Source organism: Trifolium pratense, linkage group LG2 (genome assembly GCF_020283565.1).
Source record: "Trifolium pratense cultivar HEN17-A07 linkage group LG2, ARS_RC_1.1, whole genome shotgun sequence".
NCBI lineage: Eukaryota > Viridiplantae > Streptophyta > Magnoliopsida > Fabales > Fabaceae > Trifolium > Trifolium pratense.
In genome coordinates this window covers 71430164-71451663 of record NC_060060.1, presented here as the reverse complement: position 1 = coordinate 71451663, position 21500 = coordinate 71430164, and the positions used below count along the sequence as shown (strand labels likewise).

The following is a 21500-nucleotide window of genomic DNA, read 5'->3' as shown; positions in this document are numbered from 1 at the left end:
GACCAACATGCTATACTAGATGTTATAGCATTCTTCATCACATAATTTTACTCCCCCTTTTTAGCCATAAATTCTGACAAATAAAGTCAGTACCATAGAATAGGAGCAAAAACAAAGATCCATAGAGTACCAAGTAGCATAGAGTCACAGGATATCAGAACATAGGGAACCACATAGTACAAATTACAAACCATAAGGACTAAGCCTTCAAAAATAAAATCCAGATAAAGAGAAAGTTACATCCAAAGAAAATAAACAGATCATATGGAAGGACTTTCATCAGTGGCCATCTCCTCTTCTTCAGTTTCACCACCTGCAACATCATCATCAAGGGGAACACCGTGGGAAGGACCTACTCCAACCTCCTCTGCTTGTGTCTGCTCAAGCTCCAAGGCTTGGATCACACCATCCACCAACTCCTTCTTTTCACCCAGCATTTTACTAACCTCCCTGAGATTAGCAATCATCTGTCTCTTAGTCATGCCTGCAGTTGGTTTCTTCAAGGATGCTACAGCAATGTCTGCAGCATGTTTACCTTCCAGCAATCTAAAATCCATTGTCAAGGCTGAAGGTCTAGTGACAGGCACATCAGACTTAGTGCAGATATCAAGATGTTGGGACAAAATCATATCACAGATCATGGTGGGAAAAGCTATTGGCATCTTTATAGCAGTAGAGGAACCATGTAGAATTGTTGCATTAAAGATATAGGTGCCACAATCAAAAACAATACTAGTACCTATGGCATAGATGAGTTTAGCCAAACCTGTAGCTACACTATTGGAGTGTGTAGTGGGAACCTAGTTGGCTGCAGCAATTTTGTTCAGCAGAGCATACTTTGTGGTCAATTTTGCAGCAGACAATTTCTCAGCTTTTGGCCACACTTTCACCTTGTCACCAGTTATTGTCTTGCATACTTCATTCATAGACATCTCCAACTCAGGTGCAGGAACATCACATCTATCCAGATGTTGGTTGTAACACCCAAACCCATTATTTTTATATTTCTACCTTAGTAAAAAATCTTTTTCAAAATACGCAACGGAAAGTAATGTTCGATATTATAAAAGTTGTGGTTCGAGTATTACATTCTTCAATCAAAATAATACTAATGTAGTTAATTAGTAAAAACAGTGTTTATACAAAATAATCATTTCTCAAAATGTATAGTTTTACAAATAAATATCGAAAGTCATAAAGACCCTATAGTCTAAATACAACCCTTTCCCGTGTCACAATCAGAGCGGAGCTTCATCGACGACTCGACATCGAATACCACAAAATCCTGTAAAATCTGGACCCCCAACGATCCAGCACATAACACATAAAAGAGAGTTAGATAACATACTCAAAATAATACAAGTGTAAGTAAATTGTACTTAAACACTTCTTCATAAAAACATGCATAATCATACATTATACATATACATCACCATCATTCATGCATATTCATATATCATGCATATTACTTCATTTATCACATAATCAATTATCTACAATTATATACCAAACATATAGTTTCACGTCGTCTCGGACAATACCAAAACATCAACAAATACATTGTTCAGATTATGGTCATGACGGACCCTGCGTTGTTCATTTTATAGTCATGACGGACTCTGCTACTCACATACGGATTAACAATCAACATTTACCAAGTATGTGTCAAACATCATTTATAATAAAATGCACACATAATCCCTAATGCAATCTAATGCTTCACATTCATGTTATGTCCTCTAAACACCTCTAATGCATGTGGTACCATCGTCTTTATCAGAGTATTTCACCTCCGATATCCGTCTTTATCAAACAAATATAGTTCGATATCCTTCTTTATTGGACAAGCCAATATCCCTAAATATTCATGATGCATGCACTCAAACTCATGAATATATTCATCAATAATTTTGGCATATAGCCCGTCAACAATAACGTGGAACACTATCCAACGTCCGTCTTTATTAAGATAATCAATACCTTAATATCCGTCTTTATCGAATAACATAATTCGATATACTTCTTTATTAGAATAACATACTCTAATATCCTTCTTTATTAAGTTGATTAACACCTTAATATACTTCTTTGATATTTAAACAAACATCATCAACAATCAACAACAATTATAATTCACAAATATAATCAACAATTCATCAACACATCATTATAAGCATCAACAAGCATCAACAAGCATCAACAATCATCAACAATCATGTAAGAATAAGATACTGATTCAAAACTACATGCAAAGGAAGATCGCAGATGAAAAACTGGTGAAAACTGCAACATTTTCGCCTGAGGCGAAACAAATTTCGCCTGGGGCGAAATTCTACTGGTCTACTGGTTGCTCACTGACTAATTTTCGCCTGGGGCGAAATATATTTCGCCTGGGGCGAAATCTCTGCAGAATTAACTGGTTCTGATTTCTGTAGGACAGCCTCTCATTGCAACGATCATAACTTGGGCTACGAAAGTCCAATGGAGACGCACATATACTCGTTGGAAAGCTAACAAACAGGGCTACAACTTTTATGTTGGCCACTAAAACCAGTTCACAACGAAAAGAGGTCAAAATTGCACGTAAAGGTTCAGACCTCATAGATAACAATTTTCTACATTTCTCATTTCAAACTCTAAACTCCCAAGACTCTCACATAAACCATTTTTCATGTTATAAACCCCAAATAAGTTCATATTCAAGTGCAACAAGCATATCTAAACACAAAAGGACAGTTCATTTCTCAGATCTACGTCATAAACATCGAAAAAGTAAAGATTGAACACTTTTTCATCAAAACTCTCAAGAACACAAAGTTCTTGAGTTTAATCCATTAGAACACTCGTTTTTAACCATTATTTTCGTTCATTAATCCTGTTAAAAGCATGTTAAACATATTAAGAACCTTAGAAACGATTTCCATCAAGAAAAATCCATTTCAAACTAAAACGAAAATGGGGTGGAGGAAGTTCGGGTGAGGAGAAATCGACATTCTCCCCTTCCTCGAGTCACCCACGAATATGAAATCTACTCTCTTACCTGGATTCGAAGAAAACACGACGAAGATCTCGAATCCCTAGCTCTCCCCTTGCTCTAGCTCCCAAGCTCTCCTCTTCTCCTCTCAAGAACACAAGAACCATGAGAAATGAATTTCTCTCTCTCTTCCTTGCCCTTAATGGGCGCCCCCTCACACACACTCAAGGCCCATTGGGCCTCAAGCCCAATTGGCTTGGCCCAATAACACGTTAACTCTCTCTACTCGCTTAATAACTAAAGTACTCGATAAATAACTCAAGTTATTAACTTAATTAAAATGCCACGTTAAATAAAATATTTTAACACATAAAAATAATAATATGAAAATTGGGTCGTTACAACTCTCCCCCACTTAAAAGATTTTCGCCCTCGAAAATTACGCAACTAAAGCAACTCCGGATAACTCATGTATCCGACCCTCCAACAAAACGCTCAAAACGCTACACATTACCAAGTTTGACAAAATTAGTTTATCCCATCCAACACAATTTTTGTCCATTTATCAACAAGAGATCAAGGACGGCCAGTTCCTCAATTTGTCGATAAATATTCAACAATCATGATATCGGCACAAACCATTCTTATCAAACCGCTAAAACATCCACTCCGCACGAAACATCCACAGACTCACATTCTACGGTACTCACAACTCTACCCCAAAATAGGTATAACCAATCGAACTCTCCGAAAGATACTTCCGTGGAATACTTCCACAACTCCATAACTCCACAAATCCTATAAGTCTCTGATTCCCTCATGGATCACTTAACCGTGTTACATCACTTATTCATATTCGAATCTTATTCCAACTTATCACTCGATAATTCAATTCCAACAATCACTTGATGACCAACATTCTCAAACTCCATTGACACATGCTAAAAACTACCGTCTCTAACCGTCAAATTCCTTTTCTCACATTGAGTCGAATCCCAACACGACTATTCCGTTCCCAAGTAATCTCTCAACCAATATTTGCATTCCTTAACGCAAACATTTTCCAATACCACTTCTCCTTAATCCCTTAGCAATTTGCTACTTCAAAATTAGGCTACCACCTAAAATTGGTTCTCCAAATGATCATTACCTCTATCTTGTTGATTCCAACAACATCTTCAATTCTCTCACACTCCACCTATCCATGTTCCCCATCATCTTGTATTGCAACAAGCACACTCTTCTCCGTTTATTCACTCATCGAATTAAATCCACAAAGCTCCAAATACTCGTCATACGATCTAATCCCATCCATTAAATTCTAATCGACCTTTGTCTTAGTATTCTTACTCATGACTCCTTGTCTAATCCCAATATGACATCTCTAGAAAATTTCCAAAATTCTCGTCCAAATACCTTTTAAGTTATGCACCAAGTCACTACCGTTTCATCATCCATGATGAAACAATTTAAAATCCTTTACTTCATTGTCACCGATTGTGACCATACCTCATCAACATCCACGATGCATCTAACAAAACTAGTCTCTACCGACTCTTCCATTCCACAAATCCAAATTCCTTAACAAATACTTACTCACTCTTAACACGTTCTCCAACGGCTAACTTTCTTATTCTTCATCATTCAAAAATAATACCTCTCTTTTAGCTTCATCTCCACTTCTAGGATCTCATTCAACTTCGACACAAATTGCCCTGTCATTATCCAAATCCAATTACCCTTTCTTCGGCAAGCCTCTCTCAAAATCCTTCGAATCGTTATCCTACTTCCATCTTCGAATTAACTCGACTACTCATACAATCCTTACTTCCAACGATTCAATAAACATACCAATCCTATTATGATATTTCTCAATTCCATTCTTATTTACTTTAAAACCTACTTCCTTTCATCGATTAATTAACACCAACGGTTCACTAATCTTCACATCTCTTTCTCTAAGCTTCTCAAACTTCTTCCGAAAGTCACTCCACACACTAGACTTAGAACTCCAAATTGTTCAACCAACTCATCCTACTATCATATGCACGACTCACATAAAGCTTCTTACTCCAACATCCGGTACAACATCCGATCCCCTTGGATGACAACTTACTTCAAAATCATCACCTCTCAAGAATCCTAATCACTTCCACTTCTACATATTCAACTTCTTCTAATCGAATAGGTACTTCAACTTCGCTCCACACAAACCATATATCCATACTTCTAGTGCAACACACGATCCTTGATCGTCCCGAATGCTCTTCATCTTACTTAACCAATCTCACTAACGCCTCACGGCGAAACACTTGGTCCGACAACTCCTCTTCTAGTAGTTTCTCAAAACTTGTTGCGCCCATTCATTCCACTTTGAACAACGTCGCCAATTCCTAAATATTCCGCTTCAAGAACATCTCTACTCATCTCATCTTCTCATGATCGAAACATCTCGGAGGGATATAACCTTCTCCCCCACTTATCTCAAACCCACCTACACTCTTCCACTAGAACTTCTGGTGTTCACACCTAACGGTTCTATCGTCTCTAAACATATTCTTCCTAAGAGGAAACTAGTATCGACATCGTTTACACGCATGTCACATACAGGGGAAAAACCCAACCCACGATACCTAAACACTAACACAAATTCATGCAAGCATTCAAGTAACCTATACTTCCCTCACTTCTCAAAGTTAGGAAATCAAAACAACACAAGAAAAATGAACATTGCATAGCAATAATTCATACTCACATTCAATCAACTCAGAACAAGACGTCAACGAAATAAATTTCTTGTCTGGCTCCCTCGCTTAGCAAAAGCTAGCGAGCTCCCGGCGAGACAAGTCAAAAACACTCACAGGATTTAGCAAGACTTAGCGAGACTCAGCGAGGTTCATTCTTCGCCTAGCGAGCACATCCAAAACTCTGGGTGCTCTGCTACGGTTTTGAACTTACGCTCACTAAACTCTCGTTTTCTCGACTCACTAATCCACAAAATCCAAAACATCAAGCATATAACATCATTATATACTTGAAAGTACAAATTAGAATCATGCATCACAATTACAACATAGAATTATGAGATCTTCATGTTTTTACTCATAAAACGCATAGCAATTCAAATGCCTAGTAATCATCTAGCACATGTTATAAACAAACATATAACAAACACATACCAGGACACATTAATATCCTACTCTTCTCACCATTTTGAAAATTAATTTTCACTCACCCAAAAGAAAATAACTCTATATTTTCACCAAAATCTTCAAGAAATAATATTAGTTTTTAAAATTATTTCAAATCATTACCACATGCAGTTTTATATCATGCCGGATCGTCACATGCAGTTTTATATCATGCCGGATCATCAACAATTAGCAATAAGCATCAATCCATCAAGTTTAAACTACAAAAAGGTTAAACTCTACGCATATACAACTATTATAAACATAGGAGTATAGCACTCACACCATTACTCACAAAAAGAACGAATAATTTAATTCAATTCACATCACTCATAGTTCCTAAATGAACAACATAAGTGATTTCACAAAACAAACACAACAAAATTGTTAGACAAACACGACTGACACACAATACTCACTTGGTCTGACTGCACAGACCTGCTCTGATCGACACATAACCCACACAGTCCGAAGACGACCTGCTCTGATACCAATTGTAACACCCAAACCCATTATTTTTATATTTCTACCTTAGTAAAAAATCTTTTTCAAAATACGCAACGGAAAGTAATGTTCGATATTATAAAAGTTGTGGTTCGAGTATTACATTCTTCAATCAAAATAATACTAATGTAGTTAATTAGTAAAAACAGTGTTTATACAAAATAATCATTTCTCAAAATGTATAGTTTTACAAATAAATATCGAAAGTCATAAAGACCCTATAGTCTAAATACAACCCTTTCCCGTGTCACAATCAGAGCGGAGCTTCATCGACGACTCGACATCGAATACCACAAAATCCTGTAAAATCTGGACCCCCAACGATCCAGCACATAACACATAAAAGAGAGTTAGATAACATACTCAAAATAATACAAGTGTAAGTAAATTGTACTTAAACACTTCTTCATAAAAACATGCATAATCATACATTATACATATACATCACCATCATTCATGCATATTCATATATCATGCATATTACTTCATTTATCACATAATCAATTATCTACAATTATATACCAAACATATAGTTTCACGTCGTCTCGGACAATACCAAAACATCAACAAATACATTGTTCAGATTATGGTCATGACGGACCCTGCGTTGTTCATTTTATAGTCATGACGGACTCTGCTACTCACATACGGATTAACAATCAACATTTACCAAGTATGTGTCAAACATCATTTATAATAAAATGCACACATAATCCCTAATGCAATCTAATGCTTCACATTCATGTTATGTCCTCTAAACACCTCTAATGCATGTGGTACCATCGTCTTTATCAGAGTATTTCACCTCCGATATCCGTCTTTATCAAACAAATATAGTTCGATATCCTTCTTTATTGGACAAGCCAATATCCCTAAATATTCATGATGCATGCACTCAAACTCATGAATATATTCATCAATAATTTTGGCATATAGCCCGTCAACAATAACGTGGAACACTATCCAACGTCCGTCTTTATTAAGATAATCAATACCTTAATATCCGTCTTTATCGAATAACATAATTCGATATACTTCTTTATTAGAATAACATACTCTAATATCCTTCTTTATTAAGTTGATTAACACCTTAATATACTTCTTTGATATTTAAACAAACATCATCAACAATCAACAACAATTATAATTCACAAATATAATCAACAATTCATCAACACATCATTATAAGCATCAACAAGCATCAACAAGCATCAACAATCATCAACAATCATGTAAGAATAAGATACTGATTCAAAACTACATGCAAAGGAAGATCGCAGATGAAAAACTGGTGAAAACTGCAACATTTTCGCCTGAGGCGAAACAAATTTCGCCTGGGGCGAAATTCTACTGGTCTACTGGTTGCTCACTGACTAATTTTCGCCTGGGGCGAAATATATTTCGCCTGGGGCGAAATCTCTGCAGAATTAACTGGTTCTGATTTCTGTAGGACAGCCTCTCATTGCAACGATCATAACTTGGGCTACGAAAGTCCAATGGAGACGCACATATACTCGTTGGAAAGCTAACAAACAGGGCTACAACTTTTATGTTGGCCACTAAAACCAGTTCACAACGAAAAGAGGTCAAAATTGCACGTAAAGGTTCAGACCTCATAGATAACAATTTTCTACATTTCTCATTTCAAACTCTAAACTCCCAAGACTCTCACATAAACCATTTTTCATGTTATAAACCCCAAATAAGTTCATATTCAAGTGCAACAAGCATATCTAAACACAAAAGGACAGTTCATTTCTCAGATCTACGTCATAAACATCGAAAAAGTAAAGATTGAACACTTTTTCATCAAAACTCTCAAGAACACAAAGTTCTTGAGTTTAATCCATTAGAACACTCGTTTTTAACCATTATTTTCGTTCATTAATCCTGTTAAAAGCATGTTAAACATATTAAGAACCTTAGAAACGATTTCCATCAAGAAAAATCCATTTCAAACTAAAACGAAAATGGGGTGGAGGAAGTTCGGGTGAGGAGAAATCGACATTCTCCCCTTCCTCGAGTCACCCACGAATATGAAATCTACTCTCTTACCTGGATTCGAAGAAAACACGACGAAGATCTCGAATCCCTAGCTCTCCCCTTGCTCTAGCTCCCAAGCTCTCCTCTTCTCCTCTCAAGAACACAAGAACCATGAGAAATGAATTTCTCTCTCTCTTCCTTGCCCTTAATGGGCGCCCCCTCACACACACTCAAGGCCCATTGGGCCTCAAGCCCAATTGGCTTGGCCCAATAACACGTTAACTCTCTCTACTCGCTTAATAACTAAAGTACTCGATAAATAACTCAAGTTATTAACTTAATTAAAATGCCACGTTAAATAAAATATTTTAACACATAAAAATAATAATATGAAAATTGGGTCGTTACATTGGTTGATGATGGCTGGTGAGAAATCAACACATTTTCCCTCACATACACCTTCAAGTATTCAGAACTTAAGGGGTTATCACAATCAGCTGGGATGTTAACCAGGAATTCTCTGGTCAGCTTCTCATAGCACTTTCCCAACTCAGACACAGTCTTTATCAGCCCAGCTTCTTCTATCAGACTCATAATATCTTGACATTTCAAGAGTTCTTCACTTAGGTTCCTTTCCACAGCCAGTCTTCTTTTGACTACAAATTTCCATCTGTCAACATATTCAACACAGTGAAAAGAGATATTATCAATTGGTACAGATGGTATATCAGAGGTCATTCTTCTTTTCTTAGAGGATTTCTGAGGGGATGCTGCAGGAGATGCTTCAGCATCCTGGTCTTCCTCATAGTCAGAATCACTAGAGGAAATAGTCTTCCTCTTCACAGTTTTCTTCTTATTTTCAGAAGCTACAGTGACCTTGCTCCACTGTTTCTTAGGCCCAAATGTAGCTTTGGTGACTTCAGAGGGAGTGGCTATACCTTTTCCAGTACTACTTCTCAGCCTCCTAGTTATACCAGCCCTAATCACAGGAGTACCTTTCTCATTATCAGGAAGCACAGAAGTATTTGGTGAATCAGGAACTATAGGATCACTAACATCAACATGTGCTGCAGATGCTGTAGCATCATTTGCAGCATCTTGGTCTGGAACTAATTTCTCACCAAAAGTTATCTCAGACTCAGGATTGGCCTTAGTAGCAGCGCCAATATCATCAAAAGTATTATCAGGTTTTTCCAAAGAGGTTTCTCCCAATTTTGCAGCAGACCCAGGGTTTCCTAGTCCTAGGGTTTCAGTACTTAAATCAAATGCTAAATTTAAGTTTTTCTTACTAACAACAGGTGCTCCATCATTAACATTTGGAGTAGCAGGATTGTCAAGGTACAGTTCACGCATCGTATGAACATTTTTGGGTGTAGATTTGGATTTAGAACTCTTACCGGTTTTCTTCAATTCAGATGACACACGAGAAGTCGATTGACTTCCTTTAGAGCTTTTCTTCGAAGTGGTCTTCTTCGTCTTCGTTATTTCTTCAGGAAAGACCGTCGAAATTGGATATGCGATGGTGATTTGTTGAGGAAGAGAATCATATGAGGGTGTGATGTCGTCGTTCTTTGCAGGAGAAGGATTTTGAGAGCTTGACATGATGTTTGTTGGATTTTGATGGAGGTTTTTGATAATGGTGGTTAAGCGAAGAAGTTGAGAGGTTGTTGAAGAGAGAGAATGGATAGAGATAATGTGATAGAGGGAATGATGGAGTTGTAGCGCGTGAAAGGGGAAGTTATGGAAGTTTTTGATTACTTCCCTTAATTTGCGTGCACCAATGAATGAAGTGAAGAGAACCACTTCAACTGCACGCCTTTTGTGCTGTAACTGCTACAAATCTTCAAACAGGCAAATACCAAGTTTGCCTCGCAATTTTTCAAATTGAACTGCATCTAGAGCCTTAGTAAAAATATCAGCCAATTGTTCTTCAGTTGAAATATGCTCAAGAGTCACAATACCTTCTTCAACTAGATCTCTAATAAAGTGGTGCCTAATATCGATATGCTTCGTCCTGCTATGTTGGATTGGATTCTTTGAAATATTGATTGCACTAAGATTATCACAGTACAATGCCATAGCATCCTGTACCACATTGTACTCCAACAACATTTGTTTCATCCATAATAGCTGGGAACAGCTACTACCAGCTGCTATGTACTCAGCTTCAGCTGTAGATAAAGATACACAGTTCTGTTTCTTGCTGAACCAAGATATAAGATTGTTGCCTAAAAAGAAACAAGCTCCTGAGGTGCTTTTTCTATCATCTGCACAACCTGCCCAATCAGCATCACAATACCCCACTAGCATAAAATTCTCACCATGAGTATACAAGATTCCATAGTCACATGTACCATTCACATACTTCAAGATTCTTTTCACTTGAGCAAGATGACTCATCTTTGGCTCAGCTTGGTACCTAGCACATACTCCTACAACAAAAGTAATATCAGGCCTGCTGGCTGTAAGATACAATAAGCTTCCTATCATACTTCTATAAAGACTTTGATCAACATCTACTCCCTTTTCATCTTTGGTAAGCTTTAAATGGGTTGCTGCAGGTGTTCTTTTATGAGCAGCACTTTCCATACCAAACTTCTTCACTATATTTCTTGCATACTTGCTTTGGGAGATAAAAATAGTATCTTCCATCTGCTTTACCTTGAGCCCAAGGAAGTAGGTTAGTTCACCTACAAGACTCATCTCAAACTCAGACTGCATTTGCTGCACGAAATGTTGTACCATCTCACTAGACATTCCTCCAAAGACAATGTCATCAACATAGATTTGTGCTATCAGAAATTTGCCTTGATCTTCTTTCACAAATAGAGTCTTGTCGTTTCCTCCCTTCCTGTAGCCTTGACTAATAAGGAAATCAGTTAATCTTTCATACCATGCTGGAGGTGCTTGTTTTAATCCATATAGCGCTTTCTTTAATTTATAAACATGATTAGGAAAGCTTGGATCAACAAACCCTTTTGGTTGTTCCACATATACTTCTTCATTTAAGTACCCATTGAGAAAGACACTTTTCACATCCTTTTGAAATAACTTGAATTTTAGAATGCATGCCACTCCTAGAAGCAGTCTGATGTATTCGAGACGAGCAACCGGAGCGAAAGTCTCATAAAAATCTATCCCTTCAATCTGTGAATATCCTTGTGCAACCAGCCTTGCTTTGTTTCTGGTCACAGTCCCGCTTTCATTAGACTTGTTCTTGTAGACCCACTTGGTACCAATCACATTGGCATTTTCTGGTCTAGGAACTAAGTCCCAAACTTCATTCCTCTTGAAATGATTTAGCTCTTCTTGCATAGCATTTATCCAAAACTCATCAGTGAGGGCTTCCTTCACATTTTTGGGTTCAAACTTAGACACAAAACAAGCATTAGAAACTAAGTCAAGTGTCCTTCTAGTAGTAATTCCTTGATTAGGATTACCAATAATCAGGTCTGTAGGATGATTCTTTTGAGTACGAGTGGAAGGACCTTTCTTTGGAGTAGCAGAGATTTGTTCAGAAATGTTAACCTCTGTATCATTCTTGGATTCCTCAAAAGTTTCAGAATCTTCACCACCTGGGATAAATGCTGTAGCATCTTCTGCATCATCTTTAGCAGTTTCACTTAAAGTGTCATCTATTACCACATTTATAGATTCCATCATGGTTTTGGTTCTACAGTTATATACTCTGTAGGCTCTGCTATTTGTTGAGTATCCCAAGAATATGCCTTCATTACTTTTAGGATCCATTTTGGTTCTTGGTTCTCTATCAGACAAGATATATCATTTACTTCCAAACACATGAAAATGCTTAACAGTAGGTTTTCTATCTTTCCATAATTCGTACAGAGTAGATGTAGTTCCAGATCTCAAGGTGACACGATTATGAATGTAGCAAGCAGTATTGATCGTGTGACAACGCAATGGTACTGCAAGTATACAGTCGTGTCGTGTAGTTTTAAAAGATATCGAACCCAAAGGACCAATAATCGACCTACCGTATTCTAGTGTTGCTTTGTAAATCTAAGGCTAATGATTTAAAGGGTTATGATTAATTGAATAACTAAAATAAGAGAAATAAATATTTTTTTAGATTTTTAATATGTAAATAAAATATTGCTAGGACGTGCTATTAGTTGCTTCAGAGGGTTCAATACTTAGTTCGCGCTAGACAAAATTACTACCACATCTAATTGTCGTATTTTAATAAAATCGATGCTCCAGGCGAAAGCCGTTCTCACTTCCAGCTCTCACAACTCTCATCATGAAATTAATAAAATACTTTACAAAGTAGTTGCATTACTTCTAGATTTTAGTGGTGTAAACAATTAAATTTTCGAAACTATATTGTTTTAAAAATACAATTCAGATAGTATTATAAATTATAAAGGTGGTGCTTAACTCTCGTCCTCACACCCGCTAATAAAATACTCTTTGAAAAACAATATAATTTAATTAATTCTAATCCCAACTCTCGTTGCGAATTAGATTTAATGTTCAGTTTTTACTATCTAGTAGAAATCTCACGCTCTCGCTCTATTGATTTTTACTTTAATTAATTCTCACTCTCGTGACGAATTATAATCAACGCTTAATTAAAAACTGCTTAAGAAAATAAAACCGTTGTCAGTTTTCAAGAATTATATTTAATTTAAAAAACACTAATCTCAGCTCTCGCAAATCTTGACTAGCGTTATACTTAGATAAAATAAATGCTCAGCTCTCACGCGCTCACTTACCTATATAAGTACCTTTGAAAATCAATATAAAACTCATTAATCCTAAATAGCTCTCGCGGACTTAGAACTAACGGTCAGTTTTAACTATCCGACCCTAAACCTCAACTCTCGTCAATGTTGGTTTAATGCCTTTAAAACAATCCTCACTCTCGTGACGAATTATTTGAAAACGTATTTATTTAAAACTGGTGGTTGAAAACTATTAAGCGCGAATTAACTACCGAACCCCTATTAGCTACTAACTACACATCCTAGCAACGCTAAATTTAGCTAGACATAACTAAAAATAAAGACATAAAAATAAAATAAGCAAATAAATAAATAGACATAATAAAAATAAAAACAGAAATTAAAAGCATAAAATAAAAGCAATAAAATAAAGACAAGAAATAAATAAGACCATAAAATAAAATAAGAACCTGAATTAAAAAGAAATCTCGAGTACGGATTCCGACAGCGTAACGGTAGGAAAATAAAAAAAACTTATTTTATTCTCAACGGAGAATAAAATAATACTAAACTCTCGACTTTAGAGAAGAAAACCTTGTGGTACTAAGCCTAGTTTTCAATTCTCTAGTCAAGTGTTATCAGTTGGTTTTTTTAGAAAGTGGAGAAAAGGGACCTATTTATACTAAATTACAAGAGACAAAAGAGCAAATCTGTCCGATGTGGGACTTAAGGAAAAGTAGCGCGTTGCCGTTGGATCAACTGGACGTCCATGATGAAAGGGAGTGGCGAGGGCCACTTTGGTGCATGTGGCGGTTGCCACTTTTGGTTGGCTGGCGAGCAGCACTTGTTTCCTTGTGGCAGGCGCCACTTTGGGCTTCTTGGTGACCGTCAAGTGTGTTTGGTGGGCTGCACATGTGTGGCCCAATTGGCTGCACATGTGTGGTCCTTTTTGTCCATTTTTGCTCCTTTTCGGTCCGTTTTCGCTCCTTTCTTCAACTCGTACACTTTTTATCTGTTTATTTAAAATACGAGAAATAAGTAACGATTCATAATATAAAACTTCGAAATCGAAATAAAAATAATTAAAATATAATAGTAAATTAACTAAATAAATAGCATATTTTTAGGCGTATCAAACTCCCCTAAACTTGAACCATTGCTTGTCCTCAAGCAATTTAGCTTGCATATAGAAAACATTTGAAATGCGAAGCAACTCACACACACAGACTTAGAGGAAAATAACATCACAAGTACTCATACGTGGTCAGAAATTCAAATCGGCTAAGATTAATTAGTTAGGTTCTTTACACAATCAAGAAGGGTATTTCAACGACACACAAAGTTCTCCCTCTTATACATATCGAATTCGGATCATGCCGTTGTACTAAAATCTAAATCTTCTCCTTTGTTTCATCCTTTTTCATTCTAGACAGTCACATTAAGACCCTTTATCTATGTCACACACATGGTAAGAAAATCGGTTAGCGTCTTTATTCATCTTTTTCAACCTGCAATTAGCTTGATGATACAAGTTTTGATGATACAAATTTTGTATTAGCAATCATATAAATATTTTTTCAAGGTTTAACCGTATTACCACAGTATGACCTTATATATATTTTTTTCTTTAAGGTTTAACCGTATTACCACAGTATGACCTTAAGAATTTGCTTAGATGATTCGCTTATATTCTTCGACAAACCTACTTAATGTGTGACTTTATAGATGGTGTCCGACTGGATAGATAAACTACTAAAGGATTCCACAAATTTAAATCAGGAGATTTTGGCACAATGGTTATTCAAATTGATATCTATACTAGGGAGACTTCTGGGTGTTGGAAAAATACCGATTTTGTTGTGAAATTCCCTAATTTCCTTAACTTAGCCTCTCGTCTTTTCTTAACCTATATACTTTCTAAGTGAGCTATTAGCCTAAGCCTTTGAAATTTTTTTTTTATTGGTTCAAGGAAAGGAAAAATTTAAAATTTACCCAAAAATAGTGCTATTATTTTATTTGCGAAAAGGGAAATTGTACTAAAAATAAAATAACTGAGAAATAAAGTAAGGATGGTAGAATACTCCCCTAAACTTAAATCCAACTGTGTCCTCACTGTTGAGACTCAAGTGTAGCTTTGGAGCACAAAACCTGGTGGAGAGATCATGAGGGAGGATGTTGATAATTTTGGAAATTGTTGAACTGAAGCCTCAAACCGCCTAGCTCTTGTATGACATTGTCGAGCTGTTGTTGACGGTGCTCTTCGGAGCTCTCCCACCTATGATAATAGCCCTGCATCTCATGTTGGTTTTGAAGAATTTCGTCTTGCTGGGCTTGCATGAATGTCATTCGTTCCATCATCTCCTCTTGTTGTTGATGCATGGCATAGAATAATCCATCGCGCTCTTGATTTAATGCATTTTGGGCGCGTATCTCATGGAGTACATCATCGATGGAGCTTTGCCTTGATGAGGAGGAACTACCTGCAAAAGTGTTAGAAAAATGTGTAGTGTGTGCAGGTGGAACAATGCTTGCGCCCCCACCAGCGGCAACATTTGGAGAAATGTGCGTGGGAGCTTGATCACCGTCGTTTCGTGATCAAAATAATTTTAAAATAAAAAGTAGTACAAGGTAGTTAACCTTGGTCGTTTCCCAAAGACTCACAATCAGTTTAACAATATTAGGCACAATTCAAAAGCTATAAAATCTGGGGTTTTTGTTTGTGGAAGCAATAACAAAGATTACGAATTTAATTAATATAAAAGCAATCAATCCATTGGTTTTAGGCAACTTTGTTTATCATCTATCATAGGTTCTTATATGAATATTCATACAGTTTATGCTTCGGCTGATTATAGAACTAATTTAACAAGCGAAAATCAGTTTTATAACGAATTCGTTGATTAAGCACCAGCGTGTTCGACTAACTATGGCGATGATCAAGCGTCACCAATAACACAGTTAAAAATCATAACAATAATTCGGCAGCCCTATTTTGCAAGCGAAAATAATATAACAATTTCCTATTCAGATTAATTTGAACAAGCGTGAATTAATTTGAATAGTCTCAATGTTATGAACGTGAAACAAAATAATTAAGCATCAATTGCATCAACTCATACACAAAAGAGAGACAAGAAAATTGATATATGATAAGCATAAACATAACGATTTGCTATTAAAACCGAACCTCAAGATTCGAGAACAAAGTTCCTTACACCAATGGATCAATAGAAGTTTAGTTCTCCATGGAAGATGACGGCTGCTCTAGGGTTTGAATATTTCGTGAACAGTGAATGATAACCCTAGCTGCCTTTTTTCGGTTTAAATAATACATGGAACGGGCCTCAAAACAATTGGGCCGAAAAATATAAAGTTGTGCTGAATTAAATTCGTCTGGAACATAAACGCAATTATTTGACACACTTGCGCTCCGAACTGGGTTTTGGCCTCAACATGAAAGTCGTAGCTCTTGATCTCAGCTTTCCAACGCATCTTCCCGCGCCTCAATCCGATATTTGTAACTCCAGTTATGACCTGCGGACCGGAAGGGTGTCAAAGTGCTATTTATTCATAAATTAAGTGCGAAAGTAAAATAGAGTTAGAAATAAACTTAAATATAAAAACACCTTAAAATAGTGAAAATAGTAAATTAAACCATAGGAATACACTAGTACAATAGTAGAAGAATGTGCATTAAAATGCACTGATCAAATTCCCCCACACTTGAACTTTTGCACTCCGAGCAAAACTCAAATGAAAAATTTAAAAATAAATCACAAGCAGTCAACATATTCCAGGTTTCAAGCTTCAAACCTTGGGTCAAAATTCAAAGATTGGCACAATTCTTATCTATCAACTTTCAATAATAATCTTGCGTGTGTGTGTGTACTGTCTCCCACTGTCAACCAAAGTAATGTCAAGATCCCTCTCTGAAACTACCATTCTAGATGCTAAGTTGTCATTCTTTTCCTATAATTTTGGATTTAACCAGAATTTCAGACTAGGGGGGGCTATTTCTTTTCAAGAGATCAAAAGCTTTTCAACATCAACTCAGGGGCAACTACCTTCAAGCTTTATTATAGTTTATTATTATTTATTGTTTTTAAGCTTTAGGTACTACTCCACCTTTTCACCTGACGGGATCTTACTTGTAATAAGTCCAACCTGTTACTCAGAGTAGAGCATCCTACACAGCACTTGTTCCTCCAGTTTCGAGCACAGGAACTTGTTCCTCCAGTTTCGGGCACAGGAACTTATTATATTCATTAGTTTTAGCTCTTAAACAGTTTCCCTTTTTCTCAATTAATAGCAATGATCGGTCTATCTGTTACTCTAGCCTTTCCCCCACACTTAGTTCTAATCATACCTCCATTATATTCAAATTAGAGAACTTAGTCTAAAGAATAAATATTTCAGAGATTTATCTAGACATTACTAAGTTTGACAGTGTTCAAGCAGTTGTGCATTAAGTTGCAAAGACTATCATGTCAAGTATCAAAACAAAAAACTCCAAAAATTTCACTGACCCTACAGCTATCTGCCCTAGCCTTAGAACATGTGACTACTCATGATGATTTATTTTATTATTATTTTTTTTTTTTTAAAACACAAAAATGTAAATGTAAATGTAAAATGTCCCTCCCCCACACTTAAACCAGACAGTGTCCGCAATGTAATCTAAACATAAAGTGAGAGTAAAGGAAGGAACACACCCGAGGGGCTAAGGTGTAGCGGCTGGTGCTGGTGCTTCTATGTCTGGTGGTTTTGGTGGAAGCCCTTCCAAACTTTTATGGAGCAGCTTCAACCGCTGTCCTTTTGCTTTGAAAACCTTGCCAGTACCTGTACTTTTAATTTCTATAGCACCAGAAGGAAAAACATTAGTCACGACAAAGGGGCCAATCCACTTGGATCGAAACTTACCAACCATATCTTTCAGGCGAGACTTAAACAGCAAGACTTTTTGGCAAACAAAAAATTTCTTTTTGGAAATCATCTTATCATGGAAGTGCGTAGTCTTTTCTTTATCGTGGGAGTGTTTGGTTGGGGCAGCCGGAATGTCAAGAACTTTAACCGTACAGACCGCCTCATTGACAACAACTTCACCTGTATGAATGTTATTATCCTGCAAATCAGATTCAATCTTAGCACAAACAGAGCAAAGGTTAGTGTTAGTAACTAAATCCATATAAAAAACAGAATGTTCTTCCACGGGATGTTTCATGTCATCAAAAATGTTAAACTTAGCGACAATGTCGCCAAACTCCATGGACATGGTTCCATCATAAACATCAACTTTTGTTCTTGCCGTTCTCATGAATGGTCGGCCTAGAATGATGGGTGCCCTGCTGGAATTAGTTTCACCCTCCATGTCTAGAATGTAGAAATCTGCAGGAAGAATCAAGTCATTAACTTGCACCAGGACATCTTCTACCTTCCCAGCAGGGCGGGCATTGCTCCTATTTGCTAATTGCACGATTAAACCTGTAGGCTGCAAAGGACCAAGATCAAGGTTATTATAAATAGAAGTAGGCATAACATTAATACCTGCTCCCAGATCAAGCATACAATTTTCAAACTTGCGATCCCCAATGGAACAGGGAATAGCAAAAACTCCTGGATCATCACACTTTTCTGGCATGGTCTGACTGATAACTGAGACATTAGCTGAGGAACCAGTTTTGGGCTGAATGAAAGCAGAAACATTTCGTCCCAAACTGATTCTCTCATTTTCCTTCAACTTCCTCTTGTGTGTGCACAAGTCTTTCAGGAATTTTGCATATTTAGGAATCTGTTTAATTGCATCAATGAGAGGAATGTTAACCGCACATTTTCTGAATACATCTAAAATCTCCTTGTCTTCCTCAACTGTCTTCTTGATATTTTTCTGCACCCTTTGAGGAAAAGGAATTGGTGGCACATATACTCTTTCTTTTTCGGGTTCGGTCTCAATTGTAACAGAAGGAGGTTCAGGAGCAGATGATGATGCAACGGTTTTCTTCTTCTTTTTCTCTGGAGCTGGTTCTGACACTCTTCCGGATCTCAAAGTAATTGCACTCACATTCACATTCGGATTCGGCACTGTTTGTGCAGGAAGGTTACCCGAGCCTTGAGCTTGTAGTTGGCCTATTGCATTGGCCATTTGTCCCATCTGCGTTGTCAGGTTCTGAATGCTAGCATCTGTTCGTTGTGCCAGTTGCTTGACAAGGTCTTCCAGTGAAGAAGTGGCTGGTGGGGCAGCAGGGGCTGCAGCTTGTGACTGATTCCCATATTGGAGGTTTTGATGATTCCTCCAACTAGGGTGATATTTGTTGGTGGAGAGGTCAGGATTGTTGTACCTGTTTTGATTGTAAAGGGCTGCTGCTGCTGCATATGCTTGAGGAAGCTCAGTTATTGTTTCATCTTGTAGAATGGGGCATGTATCAGTCGGGTGCTCAGAAGAAGTACAAATACCACACACTTTTGCTGGTTGAGCTTTGCTAACTGCCAACTTTTTCACCAAGGAAGTAAGTTCATCAATTCTAGCATCAAACTTGGTTTCGAGCGCCTTGATGGAGGAAGAGGAAGACTGAATCTCATTTACACTTGCAGAATTATTTCTGGTTGTAAACTGTTGCGAGTTGAGTGACATGTTTTCGATCAAGGCCTTTGCAGCAGCTGGAGTTTTATCAACAAGTGCTCCACCACTTGCAGCATCCAAAATGTTTCGATCCATTGGTAGCAACCCTTCATAGAAATATTGGATGAGTAATTGCTCGGTGATCTGGTGTTGGGGACAACTGGAAACTAGATGTTTGAATCTTTCCCAGTACTCTGCCAATGATTCGTTTCCTTGCCTAATGCCGCATATTTCTTTTCTGATTGATGCTGCTCTAGAAGCGGGAAAGTATCTCTCTAGAAAGACCTTCTTCAGATCATTCCAAGTTGAAACAGAAATTGGCTCAAGGTAGTAGAGCCAGTCTTTAGCAGCACCTTGTAACGAGAATGGAAAGGCTCTCAACTTGATGTGGTCTTCCGTGATACCTTCGGGCCTCAATGGTGTGGAGCACACAACCTGAAATTCCTTTAAATGCTTGTGCGGGTCCTCACCTGCAAGACCATTAAACCTTGGCAACAAGTGTATTAAACCAGATTTTAGTTCAAAAGGTACATCAACTTCAGCATATTCGATACATAAACCATTGTAATTGACATCAGGAGCAGCAAGCTGCCTTAGTGTTCTTTGTTCAGCCATGTTATCAAAAGCAAGTTTAGAATCAAATAAAGTATGCAAAGAGAAACTATGTAAGAATCAGAATCAGACTCGTTAATGAAACAAATAAAAAGAAGAGATATGGTTAAAATAGATTCAAAAAAATATAAAAACACGAAATTTAGTCTAATTAATTAAAATAAGAATTTTGGAAATTAGTTTGGAATTTTCTGAAACTATAAAAACAGAAATAAATTAAAATAAAATAGTAAAACACGGAATTTGGACTTTTTAGGTTGCCGTCACCTATTTTGTCCCAAAATAGGGGATTTTAAACTCTGATTTTTTTCTGATGAACAGGTACAGGAAAAACTCGATTTAGAAAAGATTTTCCAGAAAACTGTTTTTTTACGAAAACTGATTATTAGGGCACGTAAAATCCAGAAAACACGAGAAAGCAAAGGCTAGAACGCAACCACACAGAAACTGAGTCTAATATTAGCTAAAATCAATTGAGAGTCCCCGGCAACGGCGCCAATTTGATCACCGTCGTTTCGTGATCAAAATAATTTTAAAATAAAAAGTAGTACAAGGTAGTTAACCTTGGTCGTTTCCCAAAGACTCACAATCAGTTTAACAATATTAGGCACAATTCAAAAGCTATAAAATCTGGGGTTTTTGTTTGTGGAAGCAATAACAAAGATTACGAATTTAATTAATATAAAAGCAATCAATCCATTGGTTTTAGGCAACTTTGTTTATCATCTATCATAGGTTCTTATATGAATATTCATACAGTTTATGCTTCGGCTGATTATAGAACTAATTTAACAAGCGAAAATCAGTTTTATAACGAATTCGTTGATTAAGCACCGGCGTGTTCGACTAACTATGGCGATGATCAAGCGTCACCAATAACACAGTTAAAAATCATAACAATAATTCGGCAGCCCTATTTTGCAAGCGAAAAT

At 36.9% G+C, this 21500-nt stretch overlaps 2 protein-coding genes across 2 annotated transcripts; both read right to left on the bottom strand.

The window, feature by feature from the left end:
* Nucleotides 1-260: 260 nt before the first annotated feature.
* Nucleotides 261-10254, bottom strand: LOC123905365. The gene is made up of 3 exons (XM_045954970.1): nucleotides 9110-10254; nucleotides 838-960; nucleotides 261-777 (listed from the first exon to the last, which is right to left on the bottom strand). Exons 1-3 carry the CDS (start codon nucleotides 10252-10254, stop codon nucleotides 261-263), a joined length of 1785 nt encoding a protein of 594 aa, XP_045810926.1.
* A 5246-nt stretch (nucleotides 10255-15500) lies between these two features.
* LOC123905364 lies at nucleotides 15501-20571 on the bottom strand. Its single transcript, XM_045954969.1, has 3 exons — nucleotides 20181-20571; nucleotides 18180-20063; nucleotides 15501-15820 (listed from the first exon to the last, which is right to left on the bottom strand). Exons 1-3 carry the CDS (start codon nucleotides 20569-20571, stop codon nucleotides 15501-15503), a joined length of 2595 nt encoding a protein of 864 aa, XP_045810925.1.
* Nucleotides 20572-21500: the final 929 nt, after the last annotated feature.